Here is an 18,768-nt window from a genome sequence, read left to right as displayed (position 1 = left end):
TAAAAATTTGCTTCACGATCTGAAACACGTAAGTGTGGCAAATATGCAAATAGCTAAGAAATCAGGATGGGCTAAATCGTTTCTTACTGCACTTCTGTTAGGCGACTGAATAAAAACACAAAGTCAGCAGTCTGGCTATGAATGTCTTTAATGTTTCCCAGATCAGAATCACAGCATACAGTGTATAATAACTTCTAAAGTAAACAGAAATATCATCACCTCATTTATTTATATAATTTTACTTTACTTTTTTTAATAATCATCTTTTTTTTATTCCATTATTTAACATTTTTCTTCATCTCAAGTCTCGAGTTTCTGAGTTCAACAAAGAAAGTAGAAACAAGACAACAGGTGCAGATTTGCAATGGACACCAAGCTGAGGGTTTCTCTGTGGGTGTCACTGTCTCTGTGCACGTTTGACACTGTGGACGTGACACAGGATCATCCAATCATGAAGTTTTGCTTTGCTGACAGTTTTTGAGTGTTGAAATAAAATAAATCCAGCAGTTATACCACAGAAAGGACAAAGTGTGGCTCTAACAGCTGTTGAACACACACAGACTGTGATGTTCTCCACACGTCACCCATCGCTCTGCACTTTTCCAGCATCCAACTGTTTTTCTGCTACATAACATCACTGCAGGAGAAAAACAACGGACAGACAGACAGCACAGTGTGACACGAGCAGGTCAGACCACCTGTGTGATCTCATGAGTCTGTGAGGATATGAGGCATCTTATGGTATCAAAGCCCTGGAGTCTGTCAAACATGGCTACATGTAAACACTGCTACATGTTAGGTGAGCTAACATTTAACTGACTGCACTTTTTTCAGTCTCATTTTAGGTCATTTATGTCCTTACTGCGAATCACTGAAAGGCAAAGCTGGCTTTTATCGCTCTGATGTTACGCACATCATGCAGCACAGATTCATCTCTGATCACAAGACTCATATTTCAAAATAAAAGCGAGCTAAGGCTTGAAAAGAGGACGACGAATTTATGACAATCACAGAGAAAAGAGCAACGAAAGGATTTAAAACTTGATGAAAATGTTTTTTCTCACTGAAAACTAGCAAATCCTAATAAACAGCATGACTGGCCCTCTGCTGTGAGGGGGCTTCAGTGGAGATGACTTCTGCTACAGCGACCTTCCTGCTACAGGATGGTCACATGATAACGATCAACGTTATGACAAAAATAAAATAATTGTTGAAAAAACAAAGACAAAACTGATCGGTGGTAAGGATGAACTCATTTGAAACCTCTAGCTAACGGCCATTTTTTTCTTCTCATTACAAACTGCACCTGTTGTCTTTTGTCATCACAAAATAAGCATATCATTCATTCACTCCAAAAAACAAACAAACAAAACATAAAATAAGATAAGATAAGATAGAACTTTATTAATCCCTCGGGTGGGTTCCTCTGGGAAATTCGGTTTCCAAAAAAGCACAGCACCGACAGAAGTTACAGTTACAGAATGTTATATATATATATATATATATGTACACACACACACACACACACACACACACACACACACACACACACACACACACACACACACACACACACATAAATACAGAGACAAATATAAATAAAATATACAAAGGGGATAAATAGAATAAATAGGAATAAAAATAAAAATACAAGTGAATTGCACATTTCAAGTATTGAGGTCTATTGCACCGTTGACTATTTACAAAAGTATTGCACAAAGGTATTGTACAGTGAGGTGAAGAGGCACTACAGCTTAGTTGTTCCCCCCTCCTTTGTCCTCCTTTGTCCTCCTGTTTCCCCTCCCTCTCCCCTCCAGAGAGGAGTTAAACAGTTTGATGGCGTGTGGGACAAAGGAGTTTTTAAGTCTGTTGGTTCTTGTCTTTGAGAGAAGCAACCTGTCACTGAACAGACTCTTCTGGTTGTTTATGGCCGTGTGCAGAGGATGCCCAGCATTGTTCATAATGTCCAGCAGTTTCTTTAATGTCCTTTTCTCTGCCACTGTCACCAGAGTGTCCAGCTTCATGCCGACCACAGAGCCCGCCTTCCTGATCAGTTTCTCCAGCCTGGATGAGTCCTTCTTTGCTGTGCTGCTCCCCCAGCACACCACAGCATAGAAAAGTACTCCAGCAACCACTGACTGGTAAAACATCCTCAGGAGCTTCCTGCAGATGTTAAAAGACCTCAGCCTCCTGAGGAAGTACAGTCGGCTTTGGGCTTTTTTATACAGGTGCTCTGTGTTGCATGACCAGTCCAGTTTATTGTCCACCCACAGCCCGAGGTACTTGTACTTATTGACCACCTCCACCTCCTCCCCCTCTATCTGAACCGGCAGTGGACCTTCTCTGGACCTCCCGAAGTCCACAACCAGTTCCTTAGTCTTTGAGGTGTTGAGTTGCAGGTGGTTTGTGTGACTCCATGCGACAAAGTTCCTCACCAGACTTCTGTACTCCTCTTCCTGATCATCCCAGATACACCCCATGATGGCTGTGTCATCTGCAAACTTCTGAATATGGCATAATTCAGAGTTGTAGAGAAGTCAGAGGTGTACAGGGTGAAGAGAAGAGGGGACAGCACAGTTCCCTGTGGTGCTCCTGTGCTGCTGACCACTGTGTCAGACGTGATGTCCTTCAGCCTGGCGTACTGTGGTCTGTCGGTGAGGTAGTCGGAGATCCAAGCCACCAGGCAGGGGTCCACCTCCATCCTGTTCAGTTTTTCCTGAAGCATACAGGGCCGGATGTATAAATAAACAAGAAACTTAATATTTACAAATGTTTTGTCTGTTTTTTTTTTCTTACACTTAAAAATGTACAGTTCTGATCTTCCAGATGTTTCGTCTCCATCCGTCTCCCAGTTTGGTATTTTCTTCTCTGTCCAGTGACCTCAGAGTGAGCGCTGAATGTGCCACAATGGCGCCCTCTAGTGTTAGCTTATAAAACCGACAAGGAGAAAGAACAGAGCCGAATGAAAGGACTCGTTTGTGTTCTCTCCTCTGCTGTAGCTGTGTGGTGCTGAGGTTAACTACACAACCCCTCGCCGCCTCCTTATACACAGGAGTGAGTACAAAAGGGTTCGTACGGACGCATCAGCCGGCCGTCCTTCTGCTCGACACTGTTAGCTGAAAGATGATCGGATCATCCTCTGTCCTGTATTTAAGGCTGAGAGTCTTTGTCCAGTCTCTTTTCCACAGCTACTGTCCACAGCACTGATCCACCTGCAGCACAGCCCCAGTCAGTTGTTTTATGATTTACATTGTGCACGTTTCCCTTCCAGTGAGCTTACAAAACCTCTGACAGGAGAAGTCAGGCATGTGTTTCCCCCACCTCCCCTTTTAGGCAGTAATAAAATAGAAAACAAACAATCAAACAGGCTAAAGCTAGAGCACAAGCAAAGACAGCACCGGTGACTAAGTTCTCCCATACTGGACGTACGCTACCACGTGGGCTCAAACAGCAGCACATCAGCTCAGTTTACATACTGTTGACATCTTCATCAGAGGATCAGCAGGGAGCGCTGCTGAGCTGCAGTCGTCTCCACCAGAGTGACGGAGCAGGAATCACAAACAGCACAAACCCACCGTGTTGTTTCCACCCTGTTCAGGAGATCTGAGCCCCCATCCCTTTTTGTCATGTTGCAGCTCTGCACTGCAGGCCCTGAACGCCTCCCGGTTACCCTCAGTGTGCTTAGAGTTTAATTTACAACCGACGAGCTCACAGATCATCTGCAGGCAGGTGAACGAACCCTTAATGTGAGGATAATAGCAGAGCTGACCTGAGGTCAGAAATAGTCAGGAACGGTGTCGACACAGTGAAGTCAGGTGTTTGGGGGGGGGGGTCGGTGTTAAATAACAAAGGTGGTGTAGGATGGAGAGAGGAGGAGGGAGGGAGCAGTGATGATATGGAGGAAGGTGATTGGTTAAGCAGCAGGAAGGAGCTCATGCTGGAGTCTGAGTTTTTACTGTTGGCCTTTTTCTGCTTTTTGTTTATTGTTGTCTGACGCGGGCCCGCCTACGCTTGAGTGATGCAGATGTGATATCACACTCACACAGCGACTGCCGCTCCTACACACACACACACACACACACGTGCCATACACAAGGGGGTCAGACAGGAGCAGCATCAGTCTCTGCTCTGTTTTGTTAATAACGTAGAAAAATAATTTTGTACAGTCAAGCTACATCGACGGACGCTTTACCTCACGTACCCTAAAATGAAAAAGTAGTGACAGTAAGATGAAGGCTGCACATGACACCATGACTGAGTTCACAGCTGTTGCTTTGATTCTAACGTTTAAGACTTTTGGCATCGACTCCGTTTTAATAAATGAGTGCTGGGAGGCGTCGTTTGACTTCAGGAGCTCCTGCGATGCTCTTACTCTGCGGGAGAAAACCAAAAACCAAAAGTAGCAAACATGGAGCGATATGACTCGTTTAGTCTTGGGAAACGTGCATCGACAGGTACAGTGTCCTTTTCCCCGCGTCTTTAAAAATAATTCATGCATAGATCCCCCACTGAGAAAACCCTTTTATATACTTTCTCCTTTGTACACATTTTATATAGAACTATATATAATATCATTTCTCTATATCTATATTTTCAGAAAAATTCTTTCCACACAATAAAAAACAACAATTAAACAAATGCTTCAAACAAAACAACAAAAGAAGAGAAGATGAAAGAAAGAAAAACACGACTGAGGCCAGTTTGGCACTTTGTCACGAGAACATGACAGAACTCTGTTAGTTGACGGTAAATAGCGATACTTTATTTTTCTTTCGTTTTTCTTCTCGATTTTTTTTTACTTGTAGTTCTAAATTGGAAGCTTATTGTGATTTTGCAATATACAAATAAAATTATATTTTGTTATTTTTTCATCGCTCAAAATAAGCATCACACTCGCGGAAGCCGGTGTACCCGGCGAAACACCGTGCATTTATCGAGCCTTTCAACCCCAGATAGGCCAATTATGGCTCTTTGGGTCTTAAAGGTTGCTGACCCCTGCTTTAGATGAACAGAGTTTTTTAATTAAATACATACTCTTTAATAAATGTTCTCTTTTATAAAAAGTAGGATAATTAAAAAAACTTTTATTATACCTCTATTAGAAAAAAAAACTGTCTTGTTTTCTGTTGTCTGTTATGTAATATTAGGGATGTTTGTGACAATTAATTTCTTTATCGGCTGGACTAACCAATAGTCCACAACTAGGAAACACTGAAATTTTAAGTTAAGTTTGAAAACAGTTTAAAAAAAAACACCCCATTCCAAAACGTCTTGTGACAATCTCATTGGAGTGATGATGTCATAGAACGTCATAAGTCCTTTGATGTTTTTCCTTAAATAGGGGTGAGAAACAGCAAGATTTAGTTCGTTTCAGCAGCATCTGTGTTTGCAGCATACAAAACGTTCACCACAGAAACATTTGGAAAGCTCTTCAAAGTCATCGTATAGAAACTCCAACATGTTTCCAAGAAAAAAACAACCAATTCAAAAAGATTACGCCGCCTCTCCTTCCTGGCGTGGCCAGCCAATTTCCCCAAATGGCATCTCATCCTTCCAAAGGGCATTAGAGGAGAGTAGGAAGGAAAACTACCTTCTCCAGAAAAAAATGCAACAAATTGAAGAAGAAAAACATCAACTGGAGGACAAGTGTAGACGAATGGAAGCCCAAAATAAAGAGCTGGAAGAAAGACAACAGCGCCAGCCGGACATAAACATTATTAATGAGGGCTGGGGAATCAAGTTTGCTCAGGCCCGAGAGCAGATTGTGCACCTCAATAAAGAAAACAGGCAAAAGCGCGCAGAACTAAAAGAAATGACCAACCAGCTCCAAGACAAGAAAACGATGACTGATAAGATACAACGGGATCTCCAACACATGGACCGAAAAAATCGGCTCCTCCAAAGACAGCTCCATGAAGCTGTGGAAGAAAAGAATAAATTCCTCCAACAGAAGGAAGAGCAGGACAAAAAGCAACAAGACATGCAGCACAAACTGAAGAGCATGCAGGAAAAATACCGCATGCTGAAAGAAAGCCTGGATGAAACACTGCGCCAAAATAAAGACCTTCTTCAACAGAAAGAGCAACAACAAAAAAGACTGAAAGAAGGAAAACGCATCGTCCAGGACTTTGAGTCTAAAAATCTAAAACTGCAAGAGTTTTGTAATCAGCTGGAGGACAAAGCAACTAAAGTGGAAGAAGAAAGGGACAAACTGGAGAAACGGTGCTCACAGATGCAGAAAAGGATCGATCAGATAGCGAGAAACAACTCCGAGCTCGTTAAGGGGCGTTTGGTGGAATTCAATAACTTGAAGAGTGAACACACTCAAATGCAGTCACAAAAACAACAAGAAGACAAAATACATGAAGACAAAAATCAAGAAATCAAGAAAAGAAAGAAGCAGTTAGAAGACAAGCACAAAGAGGTCCAACAGAGAAATGCAGACATGCACAAGGACAAGCTGATACAGGAGGCAACATCCAAACAACTCAAAGACAAGCTTGAAGAACAACAAGCAGCATTGGAAGAGGTGGAACAAAGATGTGAGAAACTTGAAGAAAAACCACTTGCAGAAACCATCGACGAGCTGAGAAATCTCATCGTGGAGAAAAAAGCGCTTGTGGAAAAGTGCATGAAAAAAAAGAAAAAAATGGTTCCACTTGTTCCAGAGGAGAGACGCTACTGCTTCCTCACCTGATGTAGCCTCGTCTTGCTCCACCTCTGTTAACCCCCCCAACCAGTCCCGGCAGTTGACTGTCCCCTCCTGAGCCTGGTTCTGCCGGAGGTTTCTGCCCGTTTAAAGGCAGTTTTTCCTCCCCACTGTCGCCAAGTGCTTGCTCAGAGGGGATTGTTGGGGTTTTCTCTCCTCTGCCTTTTTTCTTCATTTACTTGTTTAACTTCTTTCATTGTTACTTCATTTTGCCTTGTTTCTTCATTTACTTGTTTAACTTCTTTCATTATTACTTCATTTTACCTTGTTTCTTCATTTACTTGTTTAACTTCTTTCATTATTACTTCATTTTACCTTGTTTCTTCATTTACTTGTTTAACTTCTTTCATTATTACTTCATTTTACCTTGTTTCTTCATTTACTTGTTTAACTTTTTCATTATTACTTCATTTTACCTTGTTTCTTCATTTACTTGTTTAACTTCTTTCATTATCACTTCATTTTACCTTGTTTCTTCATTTACTTGTTTAACTTTTTCATTATTACTTCATTTTACCTGGTTTCTTCATTTACTTGTTCAACTTCTTTCATTATTACTTCATTTTACCTTGTTTCTTCATTTACTTGTTTAACTTCTTTCATTATTACTTCATTTTACCTTGTTTCTTCATTTACTTGTTTAACTTCTTTCATTATTACTTCATTTTACCTTGTTTCTTCATTTACTTGTTTAACTTCTTTCATTATTACTTCATTTTACCTTGTTTCTTCATTTACTTGTTTAACTTCTTTCATTATTACTTCATTTTACCTGGTTTCTTCATTTACTTGTTTAACTTTTTCATTATTACTTCATTTTACCTGGTTTCTTCATTTACTTGTTTAACTTCTTTCATTATTACTTCATTTTACCTTGTTTCTTCATTTACTTGTTTAACTTCTTTCATTATTACTTCATTTTACCTTGTTTCTTCATTTACTTGTTTAACTTCTTTCATTATTACTTCATTTTACCTTGTTTCTTCATTTACTTGTTTAACTTCTTTCATTATTACTTCATTTTACCTTGTTTCTTCATTTACTTGTTTAACTCCTTTCATTATTACTTCATTTTACCTTGTTTCTTCATTTACTTGTTTAACTTCTTTCATTATTACTTCATTTTACCTTGTTTCTTCATTTACTTGTTTAACTCCTTTCATTATTACTTCATTTTACCTTGTTTCTTCATTTACTTGTTTAACTCCTTTCATTATTACTTCATTTTACCTGGTTTCTTCATTTACTTGTTTAACTTCTTTCATTATTACTTCATTTTACCTTGTTTCTTCATTTACTTGTTTAACTTCTTTCATTATTACTTCATTTTACCTTGTTTCTTCATTTACTTGTTTAACTTCTTTCATTATTACTTCATTTTACCTTGTTTCTTCTTTTACTTGTTTAACTTCTTTCATTATTACTTCATTTTACCTTGTTTCTTCCTTTACTTGCTTGTTATTCTTATCTAAATAATAAACCAATTAAATTTATCCTTTGAGTATTTTTCATCTCATCTTTACAGAATCTTTCCAAAACATTTTCAAACATTCAGATCTGTCTTTTATTTTCTTCTTGAAACCTCATAAATGGTGAACTAAAAACCCGGAATATGGTTTGAAACATAGTTTCAGCTGAAACTGCCATAACATGCTGTGTGTGTGTGTGTGTGTGTGTGTGTGTGTGTGTGTGTGTGTGTGTGTGTGTGTGTGTGTGTGTGTGTGTGTGTGGAGAGAGAGAGAGCTCACAAAACTCACTGTAAAAAATCAAACTTGCAGTTGTTGAGCTTACAGTCATTTCTTTCACAATTCAACAATAAAAGTTCAGTTGGCCCATAAACTCAAATACATTAAGGGTTTCAACTAATCATTTAACGTTTTGGAGCAAAAGTTGGTCTCAGATGAAATTTATTGCTGGCAAAATGAATGAATTCAAGTTTTACATGAGTTGAAGCTGTTGGCGCCTTTCTGTGCCTGAGTACGCATGCGCACCTCATATTTTTGGATGCTACGGGGTCTACTTTGCGCTTTTGCAAGGACTGAAAGCCACCTGCCCGTCTGCCTTAATGAGAACGTGAGGCTAGGAGCTGGATAGATCGTTCATCTCAAGTTTCTAAAGGCAAGTAATGTTTCTTTTATTATATCAGACAGTATATGTTTGAACAGTCTCAATTTGTCTGTTAGAAATATCACAACTGAAGTTCTTCGTATTTTTCCGAAACTTAGCATAGCATTACTTTCTTGGCTAAGAAGCCTTGTGGCTTATGGGTATGTGTTTACTATATCATTTAAGATTCCATGTCACAAACTACGTGCCATGTCACAAAACAATGAAAATCCGACAAACTTCGCTACTAAAGAGGCGCGCTCATATCTGACAAGCCTCCGCGACGCCCCCTATGCGTATTTCATGAAGTGCAGTCTGTGGCCGCCATACCACCGAACGAAACAAAATAGGCTGGCTCACTCATGACCAACGGCAGCAACCCCCCGCCGCTATTTAAATAAAATAAAATAAAATAAAGTTCGGGGGCGCCTGCTGCCATGTCGTTTAATTTGTTCGAATCACATCTAGCCAATAAAATGTGTGCTTTAGTTTCTGTGTGAACGGGGTGGTGGAGTCCTCATGGCCAGCGAGCTCCACTAAATGAAATATGAGATGTGACAATATAGTTTATATCGATATAGTCTACATTATCATTATACTCGTGGAGCCGCAAGTTTGCCTCTCTTTCGTCCACTTTTGTCTCTACGCTGTGTTACTCCGCCTCTCTCCTTCACTGAACACAACTCCCCCTCCCCCATCGCTTCACCTGCAGGCAACGACAAGATGGACACGGCAGCTATCAAAGAGGAGCTGGTCGGTAAAAAGAAAACATTTGAAGATTACTATTTTAGTACTGTCAGCGTAAAGTTAATGCCATAACTGCATTAACGGGGCAAATCTCCGTTAACTAGTTACCGCGGATCACCCCGTGCGTGGGGCTGGGTGGCGTTAGTGAGCTAACCGGGCTAACGCGTTGACGCACGGCCTAAAATCCTTTCATCTCAAAAATCGACAGTCTGCCTTATGTATGAATTCTGGTTGTGCTTACTGACCTCGAACCAATTTTATGTGGTACACAGCTTAAAAAAATATGTCAAAAAATGTTTTGGTACGACTTTGGTAAGCTATGAAGCTGCACTGCTTGATGGATTGTTGGAGCATTACGGCTACCGAGGAGCCTCGCAGAGTGATACGTACTCTGCTTCAACGTAATATTACCATATTATGTGTGTAAGGACCATAAATGGCACCTGTAAGAGACACGGTTACAAAGAGGATTTCAAACTCCAGGCTGTCAGTTGCGCAGTAGAACTTGGAAACAGAGCAGCTGCAAAATCTGTCTTTGTTATTATGCTCAGCATCTTTTAGTTTACATTTTGATCGCACAATTGTGAGCTTTTTGTTATGCACAAAACAACATTGTTTTGGTTTATTTATGGAGCACCATTAATAAATGCACTGATAATTTAAACAGATGCTTCAGGAGTTTTATCCCACTCATACTCTCAATCCAATGTTTGTCATTCTAAGTTGTAAAACCAATCACACAAAATTATCCTTGGCTTACATAATACATCCCAGTATACTGTTGGTGCATTCCATGTAGAATACAATTTGTTAATAATAAATTAAATAAATTAAACATTTGATGTAATGTATGTTTTGTAAATTATTTGTTTTACTGTGTTTCACATGGCATTTTACAAGGCAGAATCAGCTCACTTTAGTGAGCCAAAAAAATTCTTAAGTAATGTCAGGAAGCTGGTATTTTATTTTAAAACTAATTGCTATTTTTATTTATTTAGAGAATTAAAAGCCAACTCCAGACCACTGCTTGTCCTGATTTATGAGGGACTGATGAGGAGTTGGTAAGGAGAGGAATCAGAACAGGAGTGCCTGCCCCCCGCCCCAAACACATTATCAGGTAATGTAACTTTGGTAATTTGAGATTAATTCAGGTTTCTTTTGAATTGTTGACACTGTCCTCTCCTCTCTTCTCATTATAGCTTTTGTATGCAGTGCCAGTTCTGCTCTTTTGTCTGTTCAAGCCAAGAAGTACTCTTAAGACATCACCAGCTACGACATAGAAGAGGATTTCATTTGCCCTGTGTTTACAGTGACTGCGTCTGTTCGTTCAGGACACGAGGGGCATTGAAGTCTCACCTCAGCAGATCACACAACAGGGCTAAGAAAAGGCAGGAGATCTCAACATTTTTTTGTGATTTTTGTGAATTTAAGGAAAACTGCTCACAGCATACATTTATTTCACATATTTTAAGGCACTTAAAAAAAAATCAGACTGTATCCTGTCCTTTCCAAAAATGTGACTATGCTACCAACAATTTAACAACCTTTACGTCACACACAAGCAGAAAGCACAAAAACTCAAAAGATATAAAAAACTGTATTAGACTGATTTCTCATGCAAATGCATGTCCTAGTGAAAGTAGCTCCCCTGATAAATCCTTAAATACCTCTCAGGAGCCAGAGACATTACCAAGTGGTTCAGGTGTAGCATCAAGTGATAAAGAGGACAATGAGTTTGTAGATTACCAATGTCTTGAACATAAAATAGCTAGACTTTTTCTATGCATGCAAACATTGTTACATGTTTCTAAAAGTGCTTTGCAGAGAATTATTGAGGAAATTAGTGACATTTTAAAATTTTCTCAGGTTCATTCATTTCAAAGAATCAAACAGGTGCTTGCTTAACAGAACATTGAGGCAGATGATGATGTAATTAAAAATATAAATGATGCACTTTTCAAAACCAACTCATTAATTATCTCAACAGAACCAAAAGGTGAAGAAGAGGGATAAGAACATGGCACTCATCACCCAAAAGATGGACATCACATTCTCTCTCAGGAGGAAAGAAGTTGTGGAGATGCAGCCCTTGGTCAAGGAAATGCAGCTCAGATGGCCAGCTCTCTTCTTGAAAGAACAGGTAAGATAATCTCTTAAATATTTAAAGGAAAACTTCCGTTTTTTTCTTCTTCCCTTTTTCCCCAGTGTGGTCTTATTTCTAAAATTGAAAACGTTCATTTATTCACCCAGAAAAATTTCAAGGCATTTGGAGTTGTTAGAAAGAAATTTTAATCCCAATGTTACGAGTCAGTCGTTTTGCAAGAGAGAGCTGAGCCACGGTTATGGGGAAAGGATTCACTGAGACAACTAAGAAATGCCTGAATTAAGCCAAAAACCACTCTGGAGGGATTTTAATCTAAGGAAATAACATTAAAATGTGTTTAAAAGCTCCAAAAAGTTGATTTTACATGATATAGGACCTTTACAATTCCTTCTGAACAACTCCAAATGCCTCGAAACTTGTCTGGGTGAGTAAATGAACGTGAGCTCCATTTCTTGTGCCCTTGAGAAGCATCTGTTTGTATCACTCCAATATCTTGTAGAAAAGGTTGAAGGCTACCGTTGAGCTAACAATGCTAGTGGTAAAATATAAAAAAATACTTGGCTCTAAAAATATGAACTCTATTGAAGTGAAATCTATTTACTTGTCAACTTGCTGTGTATAATAACGGATTGCTTTTATTTCGCTCTTCTCTGGGCACCCAAAGCGCTTTATAATTCCACTACTCACTCACTCACTCTCACATTCACACATCGGTGCAGGGAAACCACAGTTGTAGCCACAGCTGCCCTGGGGTAGACTGACAGAAGTGACGCTGCCATATCGCGCCACTGGCCCCTCTGGCCAACACCAGTAAGCGGTGGGGTAAAGGGTCTTGCCCAAGGACACAACGACCAGGACAGAGAGAGCTGGGGATAGAACCAGCATCCTTCCGGTTACAGATGAGCTTCCCAACCCCCTGAACCACGGTCGCCACAATGACTTGTCTTCACTGGGCATCTAGAATCTTTTGGTGCTGACCCTTAGCGGGCAACAGCCATGAAACTCACAGAACAGGATTGAGAAAGTCACTTACGTGTTATGAAAGTATACAAATTTGACCACAGGATGTTATTCTTACTTCATTTCTACATAACTATAAAATTAATGGAATTTTTTCAATGAATTTAAAATACAATTTATTGATTTATTTCTTTTCTGCAATACATCCTGTAACAATTGAAACCATTATTTTGTCTTATCAACATTTGATTAGGTATTCTATAGACTTACTGTAAAATCTGCCGATCAGATTTTTCTTGTTTTGTTTTTTTTTTTTTAATACGTCAGTTATAATTTGTACCACCACTACCACTAAAAGAAAAAAAAAAATCCAATCAAGGCCTGACCAATAGATCAACCGAGACTAACTAAATGTTTTGAAATTAAGCTCTTTTAACCAAATTTGAAAACAATGTGATTTTTATATAATGTACCTTTAAAAGTTTTCTTCTATATTTTTTTTGTTGCTTTGTAGATTTGTGCGGAATTCTCACGCATTACCACCAAGGATCTCATGGGGACCTTCTTGACTGCCCTCGACACTTACTCACTTCGGCTGATTAAGCTGTATCGAATTAGAAAAGCTGCTTTCCGCAATGACATGGATTCCCTGTTGCAGAAGTTTGATGAACAGGTAATATATAAAAATGTATTTGTGTCTGGTTTATGAGGAACCTGAAGTTCCCACTGTAACGAAAGATACTTTATTAAATATTTACTAAATTGATGTAAAAATTGTTAGTTTTCAAAAAGTGTGTCCTGAATGGGATTATAAGCTAACAAGCAGCGCTGTGTTTGGCAGATTGCAGGTAATGACAGACAGTTCAACTCTCATCCCGCTCATGGCACTTTTTGTTATAAATGTTGTAATAAGTGTGCTACATTTGTTGCACATCAAAATTACTTAAAAAATAAATAAATAAAAAAAACTGACAAAAACATGACCAATTATCTGTAATAACTCATTTCAACATCTTATTTCTTAAGGCTGTATTTTGAGCAACAACACTTAATGTGTTTTAAAAACAAAATGGTAGGTTTATAAATGAGACTGAGTCTTATTTGATTTCCTTGTTTTAGGTCTCAAACATAGTCCAGCATCGACGAACCATCAGTTTGGAAGGGTTACCGATATTTGTTCGCGACGACGAGACCAAACTCTTCTTAACATGTCTGGTGAGTATGCAAATCTACTCAATCTTCAGTTTTGGTTTTCAGAGACTTATATGTACTGTTGTTTTTTATTTTGCATAGGATACAGATCCAGGGCCCTGTTTCAGGAAGCCGGTTTAGTGGAAAAACTGAGTAAGTATACCCTGAGTTAACGAAAACTCTGGGTTTTCGGTTTCACAAAGCGAGTTCAGCTGCAGCCTGAGTGAGTCACTATGACGACACACTCCGTGAAGCTAACCTGCCCCCTAGCAGGTTTACTACAACTAACCCTGACTGTCTCCGCCCCTTTGTCGGAAACCTGACAGTAGGAAGTGTCGGACATGGCGTGCCACTTCCTTGAAGAGCCAGTAGATCGTGAAGCCCAAATTCTCCGCAGAGCTCTCCGCCGGGAGAGAGTGATCAGAGCGCGTTTGGACATTTTATCATTTCCTGATGATTTTCTGTGCGAACGTTACCGTTTCTCAGCACAATCTATAATTTATTTGGATAACATCCTCAGGCCATATATTACGCATGTGACACATCGCGGACATGCTCTCAGTTCATTGCATATTATTTGTATTGCACTTCGGTTTCTTGCAAACGGGAGCTTTCTGTATAATATTGGTGACGCTGAGCACGTTTCCAAGGCTACCGTCTGTCGGGCAGTCAGGAATGTTACAGTTGCACTGAAACGTCTCCTGTACTCGTCTGTGGTGTTCCCCGGTCACAGACCCACAAGATTTATCAAAGAGGGATGCCACAAAATTGCAGGTATCAGGATGAACAAAACTTAATTTATGATGTGGTGATACTTGGACTACTACATAAATTGCACATTTATTTTCAGGGTTCCCAGGCGTGATTGGCTGTATAGATGGCACTCACATTCCAATCATTGCTCCTTCAGTAAATGAAGGAGACTATGTGAACAGGAAGTCTTTCCACAGCATTAATGTACAGGTACATAGTTCCCTGTAGCATGTCAAACTAACAAATTATTTCATTATAGTAATGGATGCTAATTTGTGTTCTCTGCACTGTGAAGATCATATGTGATGCTGCCAACATTATCACAAATGTGGAAGCCAAGTGGCCAGGCTCTGTCCATGACTCACAAATATTCCGTGAATGTACACTGAGCACAAAATTTGGACATGGTGAGTTGAGAATACTTTAAAATATATAAAGACCAATTGCTTCAGGGACATTTGAACTGAAGTGTACCCTTCTGTCTTAGGAGAGTTCACTGGCTACTTGCTTGGTGATAGGGGGTATCCATGTTTACCCTATTTGCTTACCCCTTACCCTGACCCTGAACCGGGCCCACAGCAGCGATATAATCTGGCTAATTGCAGGACAAGAGCCAGAATTGAAATGACTATCGGAATGCTTAAGGCCCGGTTCCAGTGCCTGCAAAGACTCAGGGTCACCCCAGAAAGGGCATGTGACATTATTGTGGCATGTGTGATTCTTCACAACATTGCCACAATTAGAGGAGAACACTGTCCTTCTGAACCAAACATCAGCAGTGATCCAAACCATGAACATCCTGACCCTCGCACGGACATACAAGATGGAAGAGCAGTCAGAGACACCATATGTCACAATCATTTCTTTTGACCCATCACCTCAACATGTTGAAAGAAGAATAAACAGATTTTTTGTTCAACTGGCTTTATTGGTCGCCTGTATTTCCTGTACACAAAGTATTAAAAGATGTAAACCTCATAAAGTGTCTCTGTTGCTTCCTCCTCTGTAACAGCTGTCAATGTTTCTTCATTATTTTCCTGTAGTAAAGAAATAGACAACATTGCTGTTCTACTGTAAACTCATATAATCTGTGGAGTATTACTCACAACTGCATGTTGGTCTGGCTCAACAGGAGGCTGCACCAGATGCAGTACACCATCACCATCAACTGATAGAATATGAGGTTTATACAGGTCACTTATAACTTACAAGGGACCAAATGGCAATTAACAAACATACCAAGCACCTTACACTTCATTGTCATTATGCTCTCAAAGACAACCAAGGCTGAGGGAAGGCAAAATCAGTAGGAAAATAACTTCACTACAAAATAATCCATTATGGTAAAGAGTTTATCAAATGAATGTGTCGCACTGCAAAGGTGACTGTGAAGAAAGGATGTATGCACATCATGTATTATTTTGAATTTACCCCTTATGTAGGCACTTGTGTCTTGCGGGGTTATTGACTCAGAGGATGTCCCCGCAGAGATGCCTTCAGCCACAGGGCGCCCACTGTTTTGGCTGAGGGCCAACTGCTCAGCCTCTGTGAGTGGTGGTGGTGGAGGACCCCCACCTGTTTTTCGGGCCTCCGCTTTTTTTCTGTTGGCTATAACGGGCCACATTTGAGCATACAGAGTAAGCAAATATGTACTTGTAATGTGCTCAGATAATTTCAATAAGTGCTTACAGAAAGAAAATTAATGTAGCCTCTAACTGCAATTGATTTACATGGGACAAACAGACCAAGCACTATGGCTCATAATACAATTACACCTTACCTGTTTGGACTATATTTTTATATTTCATTTTTACTTGCTGCCAGGCACGTTTGGGGCCTGTTGGGTTGCACCTGCGCTCACATCACATCACAAAATAAAATGTATAAAATAACAAATAAAATAACATATGATAAAATAACGTGTTAAATGGGTGGAAATCCCTCGATCAATGTTTAAATTAACACTCACGCATTGACTCTGTCGGCTATGTTTTGCCATGCATGCTTTTGCAGCTGTGGCTGTGTTACTTTTTTCCGCGGAATTTGCATGTTATCGGCATATGCTGCCATCAGAATTTCGGCCTCAAGCGCTGTGAAATACATTGACCGCGCCTTCTTTCCCTCCGTCTCCATGGTGACTCGCTTAATCTGTGCTCCGCTTATCAGGGCTTTATGTATCCTCGTCCGCGCGCTTCACTTGGGGTTAAAGCAACTCCGCGTTGACTGAACTAATTGTTATCAGCCTTTCTGAAACGGAATATTCCGAGTTGGACAGTTCGGGGTTACTCAACCGTGAGTGTCGTTTTTCACTCTGAGTTTTCCAAACCGGCTTTCTGAAACAGGGCCCAGTTGAGAGGGCAACCCGAGGTGTTACGGTGGGCATCCTCACTGTTCTGGAGGACTACGTGGGACCCAACTCGCAGTCCACAGTGGTCAACACTGCCATTGTTTTGGAAGAGGACATTATTCTTGATGATCTGCCAGACCTTCCCACTGCCTTTGCCTACTTGTTTGGCCTACTTTATGGGCTCAACATGGAGTTTCCCAAAGAACTCAAGTACACATTTGAAGCTGTGCAACACATTTTTATGGAGTTGACATCTACCTGTTCCCAGAGGATAAGAAGCTTCAAAACCAAGCTCTTAACCAAAGTCTAACCTATTTGACAACATGTTCAACTCAAATACAACTTGTGTAAAACAGAATGGCAATTTGTTTTGATTTACTGTTTTTGGGTTTCGTGGCAAGTTGCTCTGAAAAAAGTTAATTTCTGTCTTTAAGAAAACTGTAAGGTGCAGAAAGTTCTGAATCAATGTCTTCTGTTCTAACTTTACTTAATGTAGCTTGCATGGCTGATTGCAGATTTCATGTATAACATGTTATTATAAAATGTTGAAAGGTTTTATTCTAACTTGAGCTGTTTTAAACAATTTTTATAATCTGGTTTTAGGTACATTTGTATTAGTTTTATAACAAATGTGGCGCGATACTGAACTTCACAGGAAATTGGAGTGTTGATACCATTACTATTAAAAGACAAGTGGTGGAAAAATTTGTTTGAAAGTTGTTAGCTGTATGGAAACCAGGAAGTTGTTCACATCCTGCCATCTGATGTTTTGAATCTGTTTGTTAGTGACTATCTATCAAGATAGGTTTGATATTCTGTCTGACAACACCACCTTTAAAATTGGATGAGTAACATTTGTTACAAAAATTTGACTTTTTTTGTGTTTTTGGAAGGACTTTATTTGTGGCTGAATGTTGTCAGTATGTTAAAAATGGCTGATCTCAAAAGTCAACATTGTCAGTGGTGCAGTTGTGTTTGAACACAAAGTTATTTGAAAATCAACTGTGTAAACATTCATTGGTACAACAGGGAGCACCTCATGAAAACTATGAAAGATACTTTTTCTAAACTTTAGGAAATTGATTGGCAAAACAAAAAAAATATGTTGTGTAAACTTTAGGAAATACGTTGCAAAAACAATAAAATATGAGTTGAGAAAAAGGACAATTATTAATTTTGTCAACACAAAAACATTAGCTAAAGCAACTTATCACCTAAACTTGAAATTATAAGTTATCCATCAGAACCTAAAAACGTAAATGCAGTCTGTTGCCTTGAGTTTTTAAGTTTTAGCAACGTTTTTTTTTTTTTTTTTTACAGTGAGGTGGTGTTCTTCATTGTAATAGGAAAGGTAACATGGGTCCCCACCGTTTCTCAAAGACTTGTTTCTGTAGCCTGAGTATGTAATTTGTTCCATCAGACAGACATGGATCCATAGATTATATCTGGTTTTAACCATCTGATAGTTATGCATTTTAGGGCTGCAGTGAGTCATATATTTAGCAGGTAACTTTTGGCTTTGCAGTCAATATGTTCTGCAATCCTTCCCAACACTGCTGCTGTAGGACTTAGTGGAATATTTACCTTGGAAAATGTCTTTGAGAGCATCAAATATCTGCCTCCAGAATACACAGTTTAGGGCATAGCCACAATATATGAGTGTGGTTGGCAGAGTGTGTCCCACAGTTCCTCCAGCATGAACTCAGATGTGTTGGACCCATCTTAGCAGTTATTTCTGGTGTTCTGTAGAATCTGGCACATTAATGCCCCCTTTATTTTGGGCACTGCAGGGTTTTGAGTCTAATTCTAGGCCGCTGTTTAGCCTACATGAAGTTAGAAATTCTTCAATAC

General features: G+C 39.5%; 1 protein-coding gene and 1 pseudogene across 1 annotated transcript; both read left to right on the top strand.

Annotated features, from left to right (window-relative positions):
* Positions 1 to 5,458: 5,458 nt before the first annotated feature.
* On the top strand, positions 5,459 to 6,697 carry LOC146636767 (uncharacterized; annotated as a pseudogene).
* A 4,875-nt stretch (positions 6,698 to 11,572) lies between these two features.
* On the top strand, positions 11,573 to 17,229 carry LOC146636766 (uncharacterized). The gene is made up of 5 exons (XM_085351036.1): positions 11,573 to 11,702; positions 13,141 to 13,299; positions 13,746 to 13,841; positions 15,319 to 15,324; positions 16,913 to 17,229. The coding sequence occupies exons 1-5, from the start codon at positions 11,580 to 11,582 to the stop codon at positions 17,225 to 17,227; spliced, it is 699 nt and encodes a 232-aa protein (XP_085207162.1). The 5' UTR covers positions 11,573 to 11,579; the 3' UTR covers positions 17,228 to 17,229.
* The last annotated feature ends 1,539 nt before the right edge of the window (positions 17,230 to 18,768 follow it).

This window comes from Diplotaxodon limnothrissa, linkage group LG3 (assembly GCF_057381915.1).
Source record: "Diplotaxodon limnothrissa isolate DT_005_m linkage group LG3, D_limnothrissa_male_GT1.1, whole genome shotgun sequence".
Classification (NCBI taxonomy): Eukaryota; Metazoa; Chordata; class Actinopteri; order Cichliformes; family Cichlidae; genus Diplotaxodon; species Diplotaxodon limnothrissa.
The sequence above is the reverse complement of the archived record's forward strand: the minus strand, read 5'-3'. Positions and strand labels throughout refer to the sequence as shown.

Bases quoted from the DNA above. Each gene is read 5' to 3' on its own strand.
- LOC146636766 (XM_085351036.1), top strand. From the start codon at position 11,580: ATGGCACTCATCACCCAAAAGATGGACATCACATTCTCTCTCAGGAGG. The intron at 11,703-13,140 runs GTAAGATAATCT...GTTGCTTTGTAG, and splicing joins CTCTCTTCTTGAAAGAACAG to ATTTGTGCGGAATTCTCACG. The intron at 13,300-13,745 runs GTAATATATAAA...TCCTTGTTTTAG, and splicing joins TGCAGAAGTTTGATGAACAG to GTCTCAAACATAGTCCAGCA.